The sequence below is a fragment of the Arachis stenosperma genome, chromosome 6 (genome assembly GCF_014773155.1).
Source record: "Arachis stenosperma cultivar V10309 chromosome 6, arast.V10309.gnm1.PFL2, whole genome shotgun sequence".
NCBI lineage: Eukaryota > Viridiplantae > Streptophyta > Magnoliopsida > Fabales > Fabaceae > Arachis > Arachis stenosperma.
Window position 1 is genome coordinate 22150091 of NC_080382.1, and position 16190 is coordinate 22166280.

At 30.5% G+C, this 16190-nt stretch overlaps 1 protein-coding gene and 1 long non-coding RNA gene across 2 annotated transcripts; one reads left to right on the forward strand and one right to left on the reverse strand.

Annotated features, from left to right (window-relative positions):
- Positions 1-1563: 1563 nt before the first annotated feature.
- Positions 1564-7043, forward strand: LOC130936256 (uncharacterized). Its single transcript, XR_009068085.1, has 4 exons — positions 1564-2068; positions 2179-2223; positions 2353-2427; positions 4146-7043. It is a non-coding gene; the product is annotated as an uncharacterized LOC130936256 (long non-coding RNA).
- A 1732-nt stretch (positions 7044-8775) lies between these two features.
- On the reverse strand, positions 8776-14561 carry LOC130935525 (O-fucosyltransferase 16-like). The gene is made up of 10 exons (XM_057865308.1): positions 13507-14561; positions 13355-13405; positions 13161-13251; positions 12938-13014; positions 12570-12658; positions 12238-12421; positions 11431-11612; positions 10458-10560; positions 9752-10083; positions 8776-9674 (listed from the first exon to the last, which is right to left on the reverse strand). Exons 1-10 carry the CDS (start codon positions 13675-13677, stop codon positions 9242-9244), a joined length of 1713 nt encoding a protein of 570 aa, XP_057721291.1. The 5' UTR covers positions 13678-14561; the 3' UTR covers positions 8776-9241.
- Positions 14562-16190: the final 1629 nt, after the last annotated feature.

Below are 16190 nucleotides of genomic sequence, written 5' to 3' on the forward strand. Positions count from 1 at the left end.
GTTTTGGCTGATTTAGGTAATAAAGATCTCTCTTTGGTTTATTTAAGTTTTTTACCCTAAAATTTTTTTATTTTAATTATAATAAAAAATATCTAATAACATATTTTGATTTGTCAGATTACTAATATAAAATATAAATTATAAATTATATAGAGTGGGAAGGATAGAGAAAAATAGAAAAAAAAAGAGAGGTAGATAAGAGAATGTAAAAAGAATGTTTACTAATTTTGGAGGAAAATATTTTCTCTAAATCTTAATGAGAGAATGTCGTGTGACACATTTTAGTTATTAAATTAGTTAGTAATATATAAATATAATATATAATATAGTTATATTTTAATTTTAATTTTAATTTAATTTGAATATAATTAAAGAATATCATGTTGTATATTTTGATTATCAAATTTGTAATTAGTCATTGATAATGATATATAAGAGAGATAGAGTGAGTGAAGAAATGAGAGAGATAGAGAAAGAGAGAGAGAGAGAGGAGGGAGAATTAACTTTTTAATTTTAAAGGAAAAGATTTTATTTCAATTACAATAAAAGAGTGGCATGTGACATATTTTAATTATAAAATTAATAATATATAATATATTTTAATATTATATTAGAATCAAGTGTATATTTAACTTATTTTTCCAAAAATTGGTTGAAAAACAAAAATTATTTTAACAAATCTCTCTCTCAACAAAAGAGAATTTTCTAAATTCTAATACGAATATATAACCCCACCAATTTTAAAAGATGTTAACATAGTTATGGTATAATTAAATAATTATCTCTTTTATATATTAATTAATATTCAAAATTTTAAATAATATTGAAACTAATTATATTTGTTGATATGATAAAATAAAAGATCATTAATTAATTATATAAAATTTGTGTCTTAATTAATCAAATTTATAAAAATTATACATAATATTATATTTTATTGGACTATATGAATGTACTAATAATCACCAAAAAAAAATAAATATTACTAATTATCAAAAAAAGGAATGAACACTCGGATATGACTTTGTTTTTTGTACTTGATAGTTGGGTATGATTAAGAAAAAATGTTTCAATTTGTTTTTTTTTTTTGTTCGTCTAAGCAAACAGTCCAACTGTCCAAAACAGGGTATTTATGCAAATATTAGTTTTTTAAAATGTCACCGTATAATATATGACAACAACAAAGGTCTTTGCTTAAATAATAAAGAAACTTGATAACAAGTGCAAACAGGTGTCAGAAGTTACTGGTATCTCATTCACCTCATTTTGACAAGTGCAGGCTATAACTCACCATTTTAACATAGTTGTACGAGAGAACATAGATTAACATTTAACAACTAACAATATACAAAAATTAGCATTTGTCAAAAACTCAAGATTCTACTATCTGGTCAATAATGTGAAATACGAAAATGCTTCTGATACATTCTATCAAGTGCTCCTATGGTCCTCAATAATTTTGGAGCTATCATATCTAATACTAAACTATTAATAAAGAATTTTCACTGTCATGATAGAAAGAGTTTAGAAGTTGGATTTTTTTTTATAGTATTCTCTGCATAGTTAGTTCATGTGTAGTCTTCCATTCAATTATTTTTTTTTCAAGTAAACCTTGCTTCTTATTTTTCACAAAACAACTTCTTTCTTCGGTTAATTCTCCTTCATCCTCTGCCTCAATATTTATTTCTTCTTTACCTAACAAGTACCAAAAGCCTAAAATTTTAAATTTGAATGGCAAAAAAGAGGTATAATTATAACCCAGCATTCATTGTTCATTGAATTTGTATAGTTGTTTCTCCCCTTATTTTTTTTTCAATTCGTCGCCGTGGTGGCGTTGGCATCACAATGAACATCGTGGTAGGAATTACGGCGGTGGATGAGATGGCAACCGCTATGGTGGTGGAAGAGAATATGGAGGTGGTGGTCGCGGCAGAATTTGTGGTGGTGGTGGATTCAAAGAAGGAAACGGTGAAATAGATCAGTGAAAAAACTAAGCAGTGATGATTTAGAGCATATGTATCAAGACTAGGAAAGCATAAAAAATATTAGCGGCAAGAAGAACAGAGCGGTGAGATATATTTATTTTTTGTTATTGTTTTTCTTCTTTGATCTGAGAATTCAAAACTTCAATGTTGTTTAATGTTCTGATTAGCTAATGTCTCCTTGAATTCCGATTAGATAAGAAAGGCTGGTGGTGTCAAGTGGAAGTCCATGTTTGATGCTGTGAGCAAAGCAAACCCGTTTTTCTTTTCTTTTATTATCCTTTTCTCCAGATAACGATTATTTCCACTTCTGCTGTAATTGTTGTTTTATGATTTACTCTCTTGTTTGTTATTATTATTGTTTTTTCAGTAACCATACCAAGCAAATACTAAGAAGAATAAACTAGCATATGAGGAGAATATCAAGGCCTACGACAAAGAATTGGTGATTACTTTAACTCAATGTTGTGATTCTCTCTTATATTGTGATTCATACTAATCCTATGGTTGAACTCTTTTGATGTATTAGAACGAGAGTGGAGATTTTGATAAGTCAAAATTTGAGTAAATCGACGATGATAAAGATGTGATGGAGCTTTGAACTTTATTTTCAATTGTGAAATAGATTCTAACATTAGTTGTTATTATTTGTTGTTATTGTTTTTCAACTAATGCTTGAGTTACTATATTTTTACTTAGGCATTTTAATATCACAAATGATATTGCATGGTTAGCAGATAGAACAGTGAAATTTTAGGATTTAAGAACCTTTGAACTAATTGAATCTACTAGACAAGAGGTATCTAATTTTGCTGAATATTTATATTTTTTTAGAATGGATCATTATAATTTGATATATATGCCATTAAAATGCATATCTAGCACTTTTTAGTTGGAATTTGTGGTAACACTTCCATCAGTTTTATAGTTATATCATTACAAACTTCATGAAAACTGTTTTATGACTTTCGCAGTGGATCACCAATTTCGACCCTTATAATTATAAATAATTTTTTCAAACATTATTGTTAGTGGTGAATGTTTAGTTTAATTGTGTCTAAGTCCTTTTTCTATTTTATATTTTTCAGATTTAAATATGTACTTAAATTTAAAAATGTTGGTATATCATGGTAGAAAATATGGGAGCAAGTAGTACTAAAATTTGTGAAAAGATGATAGTTTGCTTCTTTTTCTTTTAGGTAATTGAAGGTTTTTTAAATTATTTTACATTTTTGTGGGTAGATACAATGTGTAAAAGATTAATTGAGAAATGTTTGTATATTATGTTTTTTTTTACTCATTTGAGATTAATTACTTTAAAAAATAAAATTCAAAAATTTTGTTATATGTGTGAATAATATTTTTTTCTATTATCACTCTTTAGTATAATTACTGTATAGTAACACTTGGCCCATCTTTTTTAACTTCTTTAGTATAATTTTTGTACGGTCATTGTTTTGTTTTTAGTGATTGAATATTTTATTTTATTTTTTTATTCATATATGTAATAATATTGCCAAGTTAAGAATTATTAAATATAATTTATCATTTTACCTTCATTAAATTAATAAAAATATATTGTAATGATTGGATGAAAATGTGTCGTAGGAATTGAATCAGATGATAGAATTTACAGCATAAAGAGTATTTTAGGTGTTATAAAATAAAAGAGACAGGGAACAAGTTTTACTCTAGGAATTGAGTGCAATAGGAACTCGGCATTTACATGTATGTGAATAATACTTCTGATTCAAATCTCATTGAATGCCATATACTTCTGAAAATCAAATATGGTTCACATATTCAATTCTCAAAGTTTGATAGAGAATTTAGTTATTTAGCAGCTAGCTAGAATCTGCTTTAATTTAATTTGGTGGTTGTATTTGCAAATTGAAACTTTATTTATACTTAGTTTCTTTTCTTATGTGCTTGCTTAGTGTATAGCCATAGATATTTCAAACCAACAATTTTGTACAGGCAGCAAAACTCAAAAGACAAGCAGCTGCTAAAGATAGAAATCTTAGACCCCTTTTTTGGTCTTGAAGAATCAAAAACCATTCTAGTTAGTTTATGAGTTCACTAATTTTTGAGATTTGCACTATATGTTTTGATAATTCTACTAATTGATGTATTTTATTTTATTTTTTGTTTGTTTATTTATAGGTAGCTGCATTTGATAATGGAATGAGCTCAAAATATTTGTTGGAGTCAGAACCAGCATGAAGTAATATTGAGGTATTATCTTCTGTTCATGTATATTACCCTTCCATTAATCAACAATCAAGAATATAATGTTGAAATGGCCTTCTTACGATTTTTACAACAACTTAATGCAAGGTTCTGTATCACCTTTATTCAAATCTCTGTTAATATCAGATAATGTGAGTTCTAAAAGAATTTTCTTGCTATCTCTTATAATTTATAGTCTCTAATAATATAAGAGAATTAGTTGTGCACTCAATATAATATGTTGTTTTCTTTCTATTCTTATATAATATGAATTTTTTGATCATATGTAAATTATTTCAAATTTTCTGCTATTCTAAAAAAAGATATTTATATTGACTATGCTTTTTGATAGATGCACTGATGAGTCATGAGTTTATCAAAACACGTTTTTGCACCTTGGTGTATTAATTATGATGCAATTAGTAAACAAATAGAAAAGTTAGCAAATTCACTACTAAGTAGCAACTAATTTGATATATACAGAAATAGATGCTTTAGCAAATGAACATCTAAAATTACAAGTAAGTATAATACAAAAGTTTAGTTTACATGTTTCTGTTTTTTTTTTTTTTTGTCTTAAAAAATAAAATCCTGCATCAATTTTAAGAATTAGAATCATGTTAATTTATTAAAAAAATATTTATATGACCAAACACTTCTCTTTTGTTTAATGACAAGTGAATGACTATCCCACACTTCTACTTTACAAAGCACATGATAAGACAAATTTGATAATTATTTTTAGGTACTTTGTTTTTGGTGGTAAACATTTGATTTATTCTTTGTTTTTGTTTTTCTATAAAATAACAAATTATACTTCTCATAGGAAATGATTAATTTATTTTATTTTATTTTATTTGTATGGTAACATTCCTTCTTAATTTAGAATTTTATCATTGATTTATATTCAAAAAATGGTTGAGTGCATAGCATATCGATTGAAAACAATAAAACTAATTTCATGTAGGTTTGTTTTAATTTTTAAATAGTCATTTTTTTTTTGTGCTTCTTATTACTTGATTCAGTGTGTTGTTTAGAAGCCAATAGTTAGTTATTGAATGATATTTTATTTCATATACCATGTATCATGCCTTCTTATTACTTGGTTGAAAATTTGATCATGCAACTGATTATGTATTGGGAATGCTATGTTTTGATTGATTATGCCTACTAATGTATTATACAGTTTATGTTGTTGTGTCAGCTTTTAGAGATTCTTCATTTTTATTCAAATTATATGGCATAAGCTTCAATAGTCAATGGAATTAATTTTTTAGAGCATTTGATGAGTATGAAGGGATAAAAAATACATGTTAACATAGTTTGATTTTTTGTTTTTAAAGTAATTTATACATTATTATACTAGCAAGGGCCTTATTTGATTATTGGTTTTGAATTCCATGTTTTGACAGTATAACGAAGTTCTTGGCAAAGGAGTTTCTAAGACAATGTATACACCATATCTTTTATTATTTTTAGCATAGTCACCTTATAAAATTTTTAAAGAAAAATCTTCAATTATTTTTAGATTTTCTTCTTTTCGCAAGTTAAAAATTGTGGGATACCACCAAAATATGATATTTGTTTTTAATGAGGTCATATATATTTTTTGCAGTGTTCTCAATAAACATTGCCGGTTTTTTATTTTAATTATTTATTTATTGCTGAAAACTAATGGCTACAAAATCTTCCATTTCTATAATTTTCATAGGTTGTGAAACTTTATGAAAAATAGTTGATTGTGTGTGCCAATTACTCTAAATACTAGATGCGTTATGCAGAGTTAATGAAAATGAAGGGGAAGAGAAATTACAAATTATTCTGTAGACCAAGTAACAGAAATTTATTTGTTTACTAAAATATATTTATTTGATTGAATTTTGTGTTAATGCTTGGCTTATTATGTGCTTTTGCTCTTTTTTTATATGAGCTTTTCTAAAGTGATTTGACAAATAATTACAAATGATAAGACTTTTTAATGAATGAAAATATGAAGTATAATAATCAATATCAAATGACAGTATTACGCATTCAAGATGCAGAGACTGTATTTTTAATAGAAATTTTTAAGTTAAATTGTAAAAGTGAAATCTATAACTTCAGAAGTCGAGGTCAACATATATTGTAAGTCATCTTTAATGAATTAAGAGGAGAAAGATGAACAATGAGCTGAAAAAATTTAGTTTTTAGTTATCTTTTAACTATTCTAAAGATCTATTTTTTGTCCCCATTATTGTGGTTCCTAAACTATAATAAAATAAAGTTCAAATTCTATTAAGTAGATGCATAATTTGTATTTGCACTAATATTTTCTCCTGTTTTACTATTTTCATGATTTTAGTATTTTTTTCTAATTTGGTATTACTCAAGCAAAATCAGGGATAGCTTTGGGAGTAAAATATACCAAATTTTTGGTGATAATATATTGCAAAACTTATAAAATATGTTTTTGTTTCTTTTATTTTCTCTTCATCATTTTTTTACTCAATTTATTCATTATTACTGTTATTTGTTTATTTACTTTTCATTTTTAGCTGTTGTATGACTTAATTATCTCTCTCTTTTATCTTTCTATACAATATATTTTATTCTATATTTTTATTTTTATTCTAACCTTATCTTGTTACAAAGACAACATTAAAATGTTCATGTGAATCTTGGATCAAATCACATATATCAATTCTTATTGTATTTATATGGCTTTTAGATGATTGGGAGTGTATGATTGAATTTTACTTTTGTGTAAATGTATTGAAAAAATTTGATAGCATCAGTGTATTATGGGTACAAAGAAGCTCAAAAAAATGTATAGTACGATATTAATTTTGGTGATGTTAGCATATTTATAAGATTTTGTAATTTTTTCTTTTAAATATTTTTATTGTGCATTATTTTCTTTTTCAGTTTCAGCCCATTACATACAAACACAAATATAATAGGTTATGGATGACGATTATAATTAGATATAAGTGAGAGGAATACAGATCAAGCTAACTGAGGCTTAGAGAAAAGATTAAATTTAGTTTTTCTCTATGCGTGGTTGCTTTCACTTTTAGTATTTATCTGAAATTATCAGTAAATATGACTATTAAACATGCTTAGTCAGAGTTAGTATCTGCATTATTTTTGTGACTTGATTATTTGTTCACTACTAACATACTTCATTATTTAAAACCATTTGTAAGAACTTGAAGAGGTTAATTAAAGTTCTAAATTTTGTGATATGTCATGAAATTTTTTTAATTGATTTGGTTTGCATGACATGGGAATAAATGAGGTTGGGATTGAAGTTTTTTTTAATTGTTCATTTTTAGAACAATTTTTTTCGCTTATCCGTTTTACTTTTTTTTTTTAATTTAAAAACAAATCATACAAGGTAGTCACATTTTTTTGGTCAAATTTTTAGATTTTTATTATGGATTATTTTGTTAGAATTATATTTGTAACTGATTAATTACATCTTTATTTAAAATTTTATCACTGTATTTAAGATAATGTTAAAAATTATTTATATCATGCATTTAAAGAATTTTTAAATTTTTTTTAAAATGTTTGTTCCTAAAGTATTAAAATAGTTCTTTCTTTTAATACTTCATTTATTAGAACATATTATTCTACACATTGAGTTAATCTTTAAAAGCAAGAAGAGAGAAGTATGTTGTTGGTTGGATTAAGCGAGATCTAATTTATGGTGGAGGAGACGAATTTACAGGAACAGGAGTTGAAAGTATTTTTGGATACAAAATCACGGTGAATTGGATTAATGGTGTAAGCGTAACAAATTGGGAACAACGTTTTCTGAGAAATAAGACTACAATCATAGCATAAGAATTTTAAAATGGTGTGTTGAATTCAAATGTAAAGGGGAGTATAAACTAATAAAAGAGTGATAATAAAAGACACTAAACAATAAGAATAAATGGGTATAGTGGATGGCTTTAACAAATTGTAGCACAAAGAATAAAGCAGACATAAGTATTGAAGTGCAGCGACGACTGTAGATTGATGTTTTATAACATAATAGGGTGCCGGATTTTTTAAGTTGCTAAATTGCTTATACTAATAAAAATTTATATAATTATATAAATTAACATTAAATTTAACATCACATAGCTATATAATATTTAATAACATTTTGAGAAGAATGAAATGTAAAAAATTATAATTTATTAATTTTGGTATTTTTTATATTTGTAATTTATATTACATGTTTTCTTTTTTGTGTTTCTATTATTATTTATAAGAATTTTTCATATATAATTTTTAGACTAAGTTATTTAAAATATAAATAAATTATATAATATCTTTATTTTTATTTGGTGTGTGAATGTATAATGTACAATTATGTGTGACACATGTCTAATAAAAAAATTAAAAATATAATATATGTGTTACTGTAATGACTATAAAGGTGATTTAGTTTAGCATTCCCGTGCATCGCTGCACGGGGCATGCACTAGTCAGAATCAAGACCAAATTATCACACATGAAGACAACACAAGGATAGAAAGACTAAAAAGAACACTTAGCATCCCGTTCCAGGCGGAAAAATTTTGACAAAATCTACCTCAACAATAGGGGGTTAAAAAAAATTGAAAGATTTACAAAGTCTATCACCTATAACAAATTTTCTGAATAAAGATATACACCGCCTATCAACTGTAGTGATTTCCCTATTTCTATAAAGACAACCAAACTCATTTTCTTTCTGCAGCTATTGCTGGCTAGATTTCCTCCTATTCCTCTATTGGTTATATTTGATCTCGGACCCCTTCAGATTTAAATTGACATCCAGACACTCCATTCAGCATGAAAATAGGCAATTATGTCCCTACGAAGCCAGTATTGAGCAAGACATGTGGGAGTTCTTTTCCTTTTCATTTTTTTTAATTATATCATTCTGTTTCTTGTGTTTATATATGATGCAACTCTCAAGCAGCAGCAGCAGCAGCAGCTGAAGGCAGCATGAGGAGGCAACAAATCACGATGGAAGCGTCAAGAAGACAGCTGTCCTTAATAAGGACCTTTCACTAATCTGACAGAATTTCTTCCAACTCAGGATCCTCAGAGTTCAGAGCTTCATAGTCCGAAATTGTTTCATTGAACATCCCCTTCTCATCACCCTGATCTTCATCATCATCCATGTCAGGCCATTCAGACTCATCATCCACATCCTGATCCTTATTTGTTACATTTTTCCTATTCGTGTTATCCTTCCCAAATTTTCTAGGTCCAGATATTTTCTCCACTTTGGTTACAGAATCCTCGCATATGCAGGTAGATGGATTCTCATGAAACCCACCTCTACCTGGTCTAACTTCCTTTGGCTCCCCCATGAAGCCTTTCTGGAAAGTACGGACACTAGAAGCAAAAACTTCCCAAGTCAAATTGTTTCTGTTCAAGAACAAACGGTAGAGCTTTTTTGCATTTGGACGAATGGTAGGCTTGTGCCCAAAGTATCTCCTACAAAGAAGTGCTCAAAAAGTTGATCAGGCAGCACGTTAGTAACGATAAACAGGAGAAGAAAAAACCTGACATACCTTCTTCCAGCTAATATTTTAGCCATATTACCATTGTTGTTTGTCACAAATACATCACTTTCATCACAAACAATGAAGTCAAGTGCAGCCATGCGAGAAGAAAATGGAGAAAATGGCTCTAATTCTTCTTTCGTAGCAATGGTGTCCTTTGAGTGGAAATTGGGAAACAATGCTTTGAGAGGTGCCAATGTTTCTTCCCCTCCATATACTTCCCCTGATGCAACATATATATGAACATCAGAGCCATACCCCAATGCTCTTAGCATGAGTCCAACTTCTTCTGGGGTTAACGGGCATTTCCCCTGTCTCCTTTGCCTATCAGGATTGCTTCTCTGCATTTCAATATTTCTCAACATTTTTTACTAGTCTATAGTCTATATCCATAATTCTGAATAAACTTTCAAATGCAAACATAGAAAGATTTTCTATTCACAACAATATGCCTTTTGCTACAAACAAATAATCAGTCATTAACACCGCTCCACCAGTGCCCAAACTCATTTTTCTGAAAAAACATCCAGTTAGGTTTTATCTCCAGTATAATTCTAACAAAATTAATATTGACTACCACTATCATGTGCTTGCATGTGCTGTCAAGCATACAAAGTAGAAGACTAAATAATACAATAATACATTATGGAATTTTCAAGATCTCCTAATAATTGAGGTTTGTAATGAGTAACAACATTAAACATGCAAGCCTTACATGCAGTGTTTTCCATCTCCTCCTTATAGTGCCCAGTTCCTTTTGCTCCTTCTCTCCACCACCATAATCACATCCAGAAAATGCAAGCATATCAGGTTCAAACCTGTAGAAAAATTCAGCGAGATTAATGAACTCTGGCAATAGTTATTTCACCTAGTTAACTGCAGCAACACAAAAAAGTCATTGCTACTTGTCCACATTTCAATAAACAAAATCTTTGTTAATGCAATCATGTCAATCAAACTTTTTCACAGCAATTGTCCCATTGGTGGTCAGATATTCCAATAGCATGGTTAGCGAGGATGGCTGGCCACTGGCCCAATTTGACTTTATAATACTTGACTACTTGCAAATACCACATTCTAGTAAGAACAACAATCCTACATGATATTGGTTGCTCTTTTGTTTCAAAATAGTACAAATAGATGGAATTGGATATCATAAGATTATGTTTAGATAGCACATTTAGTTAAAAAAAAAAAACAGCAGGAATATTCACAAGAAAAAAATGCTTGCTAAAAGCAGGGAGACTCACATTTGTGCTACAATATACCTGAGATTTTTAGTAGGGATTAACACCAAAAATACCAGCAAATTATTCCGTCGCCAACAAAAATGCCTTGACTTGTATTATCAACAAAAATACTCTCAAAACATTTAAACACTTGACAAAAGTACATAGATGTGACAAAAAGTCATCTTTATTAACGGAAATGCTGATCTGGCAAACAACATGTCCGCCGAACGGAAGCCACATAAGCATTGTCGGTTGCCACCTCAATCGTTTCCGTTATCGGAGATGGTCTTTCTTCACATCTAGGTCCTACTATCACATTTTTAAATATTTTGACAGTACTTTTGTTATTAACATAAACCGAAGATATTTTCATCAGCGCCTGAGGGCATCTGTGGGTTAACTCTTTTAGTGATCACGTACAGGCTATATAGGATCAAATTCAAATGTGAATACTACCTTAGGTGCAATGCAATATAGTGCTTGCTTCTCATCCTCATTCGATGAACCAATTTTTCACCCATTGAAAATATTGGATTGGTAAACCTTAAAGCATGGTAATTAACTCTACATCTCAGTTTCTGATATTCTGTATCCAACCTGTTTGCAAGCCTGTAGTCAAACTTGCTGAGTTGAACAGCCTGCACAAAAAGAAGCAAACTAAATACTTTGCAGGGGGTAACAAAATACCCTAAACAATCCGTAAATTGATTAAAACTTAATAGTATTACTTAGATCTGAATGTGAAGAGGTTTGACTTGGCTTCCATAAAATATAAATCAATTCAAAGTTCAAACTCAAACAATTCAACTAATTATTATATGGCAATGAAATGCAAATGATACCCAGAGGAACAGGGGTTTTCATTAAGCAATAAAAGCAGCAGCCGAGGCTAAATAGTGTTCTCATGCATCCACAGACTTCCTCAAATTTCTTGAGGTTTCAAGTGGCAAAACTGCTTTTAAAAATTAAAGAATGGAACCACAGCAATTACAATTTTAAGAAGGCTACAAGTTATGAACCTTCAGGGTTTGGTCTAACTAGCTATGAACCAATAACCTAGATTGATGAAACAAGGGAGTAACATGAGTTATCTAATCATGGTGAGGATCTAGATTTGAGCATATGACATCTTCCAGACAGCAAATAATAATAATCATCAAGCCAAAGGGTAAAGATGACTTGTTCCAGTTAAGGAAAGAATTTTAAACAAGTAGGCAATATTTCTGCATTTAAGAAATTTCAGACAGGGCATAAAAGACGTACATGCTTTTTCAGGAGTACAGGTAATATACGATTTACGTAACATCTTTCATTACACTTCCTTGGAACACGCATGTTGTACGAAGATAATGTTTTCCCACCTCTTCTTGGGAGTTGCTTGATGATTTTTACATCCTTTGACAAGTATGAGATAAACCAGTCAACATCAAAAATTTCTGAGAAGTTACTGCAAAAGAAAAAGCATGACATCATTTCACAATTAAAAAGTTGCTAGCTACACTGACATTTGGATACTCAGATGGCGCATTTGAATTACAAAAGCATAGCTACACACACGGACGGACCAGATAACAAAAAGTCATTCCATAACTGACCTAGAGTCTTTCCAGAACGATTTTTGATCCAATTTAGGAATAACAAGTGTAGCATTCAAGATACGTGCAGCAACAACACCATCTGTAATCTGGCAGTTGCAGACATAAAATAGTTGTCATTAACAGCTGAGTATGTTGATAACTTGCAAGCAATAAGCAATCGAAACAGCTATCCTGTTGCATTAAACTCTCTGATTTTGATTTTGTTTCTACTTTTAATTCATTTCACTTCTTTTATTTCAAAACTATTATACATATAACTATAATCACATAAATAGAAGGTAAAAGGTTTAAAACATGATGGAATGTAAACAAAAGCCAAGCATCAAATACTCGGTTTGCCATAAAAGGGATAGATAGAAAAATACCCCAGTTCTCTGTTGATTCAAGCCTCCACTTGTTGCAATCATCAAATATCTGTTAGGTTGTGTAATAACTTGAGCCTCTGCCATGAGAAAAACAAAGTTATCTGTAACAGGTACATTTATACAATTATACATGTATTGAGAGAGATAAAGAGAGAGAGAGAACACTTATTAGTGAAGTGATGTGTAATCAATGCGAATATAAACATTGCAATGAAATACGCACTTGGAAACTTGTTGCCCGCATCGCTGCAGCCGTGGAAGTGTTCGGAGTTTCTAGAACTCCAGACATGGCGATCCATCTTTCCTCCACCTCTCTGCTCATCATATCAAAACAAAGAAAACACAACTAAGGAATTAAGATCCAATAGAAACAAGCAGAAGCTGATTAGGTAAAGGAGAGATAAGAAGAACCCTAACCGGAACGCGGAAAACGGGAGTTGTAATTGCATCATCCGGCGTAGCGTTAAGCTATTATTAAATAGATAGAAGAGAAGAGAAAGCGGATGAGCAAGTCGCATCGAAAGAGTATCCAATTTTATGAAATGTGAATTTAATTAGCTAGTACTGACCGAGGAGGTGTAGAAGTGGCGCAGATGATCGGTGTCGTTGGGGGAAGGAGCCAGAATGGAAAGGAGAGAGAAGAGAACCAGAAGAGCAGCGGCGACGCCTGAAATCAGAGGAATCAAGAGGCGGATGCGAATGCGTTGGTAATTGTTGTGGCGCCGCCGCTGAAGCGCCATAGACTCCTCTCTCTCTCTCTCTCTCGCCGCTTGGCTTCCTCAGTTGCTCTTTGTTTTTTGGTCTTACTAGCTTGCGAGAAAAGAATAGCGAGCAATTTGATATGATAAAAAAATTAACTAATAAGTTGTTTTATCAGTTGTAATTCAATATTTAATTAAATTAAGTAATTGATAACAGCGCGAGTGCCATCCAGGAAAAGGGAGGGAAACATGAAGGCAGCATTAAGCTCACTCTCTCCCCCAATAATGGATGGTGGTGATAGTGAATTAATGATCCAATACAATATACACAGATAATTTAGAAAGTAAAATATAGAATAAGTAATAAATAAGAAGGAATAAAAGCAGGAATAAGGCCAGGTGTAGTGAAGGTGTGGTTACTGAAGCCTAGTGAGTGTAGTTGTAGATCTATGATTTATCTACCTACTTTCTACTTATGTGTTGTGGTGTTGTGGTGGTTTCTGTTTAAGGTAAACTGGTAAAGGAAATCAAGATAGAAATGACGCTGCACCGCCACGCCACGCGACAGGGCGAAAAATGAAATAAAATAAAATAAAATGGATGAGGGTTGAGTGTTGTGGGCTGCCTTCCTTTCTTGCAGTTTTCTTGATTTTCACTCTAATCATTAACCATACCGAAGTATTATGCTTTCCTTCCCCCTTTCGCCCCCTTCCTCAGTTCCTCTTCACCTCAGCAGGGTATCTTTCCTTGCACGTGTCACGTGGACTCTCTCTCTCTCTCTGAACGACAGAGCATATTTGTTTGGCTACATAAACTTATTTATAGAGGGGGCTTTTAAATATTAATCGGGTAACTCGTATAATTTTCCCACTCAGTTTCCTTCGGATTTGGAACAACCTATATTCTAGCATACGCGCTCTACGCTCGTCAATTTAATTTCTGAAATTACACTTGAATATCAATTTAATTCTTAAAATTAAAATTTGAATTGTCTCAATTTATTTTTTAATTTTTTTAAGGTGAAAACTATGTACAATCGACTTTACGTGAAGTTGATACCTGAAAATTGTTAGATGATTTAACTGATTTAACTAAATTTTCATCTAACAACTCTCAGATATCAACTTCACGTGAAATCGACTTCATCTGAGTTTTTACCTTGAAACAATTAAAATTTCAAGGACTAAATTGAGATTCAAATATAACTTCAGAGACCAAACTGAATATTTTTTTCTTCTACTGACTAATTGTATTTATTACTTTATTAATTAAGCTATGCTTTACTTTAAAAAAGAAAGGGTTCAAATACTACCTTCATTTGAGGGAGGTCTATCGCTATCATCATGAAATAAAATATATAAGAGGTATAATATTAGGTGTTTTGATCTTCACCAAATAAATAAATAAATTGTTTAGATTGTTCATGGCAAGTCTATCGTGATCACCATGAAATATATAGAGTATAGACCATGTGTATCTAGACAAGTCCCATTCAATTTTTAATGAACTAAAAGGGTGGACGCGAAACTTATTTTGAAATGAAATGAAGGGAGGATTAGCTAACACCATACCATATATGAGTGTTTATTATTGTATTTCAACATGTTTATTAGTACATTTCAATTTCAATTTCTTCTCATTTTTTTCTCCATTTTTCCTTTCTTCTCAGCAAACATTAGACCAATCCAGTAATGAGGTTGGAGATCTGAAAAGATTTTTTTTAAGTTTGTGAAATTTGTACAATATGCTAATATTACATCTATTTCCTTTTCCTAGTAGTGATATTACATCTAATTAAATTTTATATTTTATAAAATGGAATGCAAAATATATATGTACAATCAACATAGGATTAATAAATCAAGAATTGTGAATGTGTTGTCAATGATTTTACTCCGTTCCTCCCGAGTTTTACTTGTCTAACCAGTTAAACATTTCACTTATTATTGCCCTTTTAAAACAGATACACGAGCACAAAATGTAATTACCGAAATCAATTAATCCATTTAAGGAAAAGATCAGGAACCTTTTTTTTTTTTAAATAACAATCAGCCAATATTTTTCTTCTCTTAGAATTTTCTTTTCTTTCTCTACAACCCAGATCCTTAATCTTTATTAGTTCTCTATTTTGTTGGCTGATTAACCGGGGGGAATGAACAGGATGTAAATTATAGGATCCAAGCAGGTTGGTCAAAATGGCGGAGTGCATCTGATTTTATATGCGACAAAAAAGTGCCTTTAAAACTTAAAGGTAAATTTTATCGCACCACTAGAAGACCGGCTATGCTGTATGGTACGGAGTGTTGGGCGGCTAAAGGGAAGCACGAACATAAGCTGAGTGTGGCAGAGATGAAGATGTTGAGATGGATGAGTGGTCATACGCGATTGGATAAAATAAGGAATGAAGATATAAGGGAGAGAGTTGGAGTAGCACCCATTGTGGAAAAGATGGTTGAATCGCGTCTCAGGTGGTTTGGACATGTGAGAAGAAGACCGATAGAACATCCAGTAAGGAGGGTGGATGAGATGAAAGATGGACAAAGGGCGAAAGG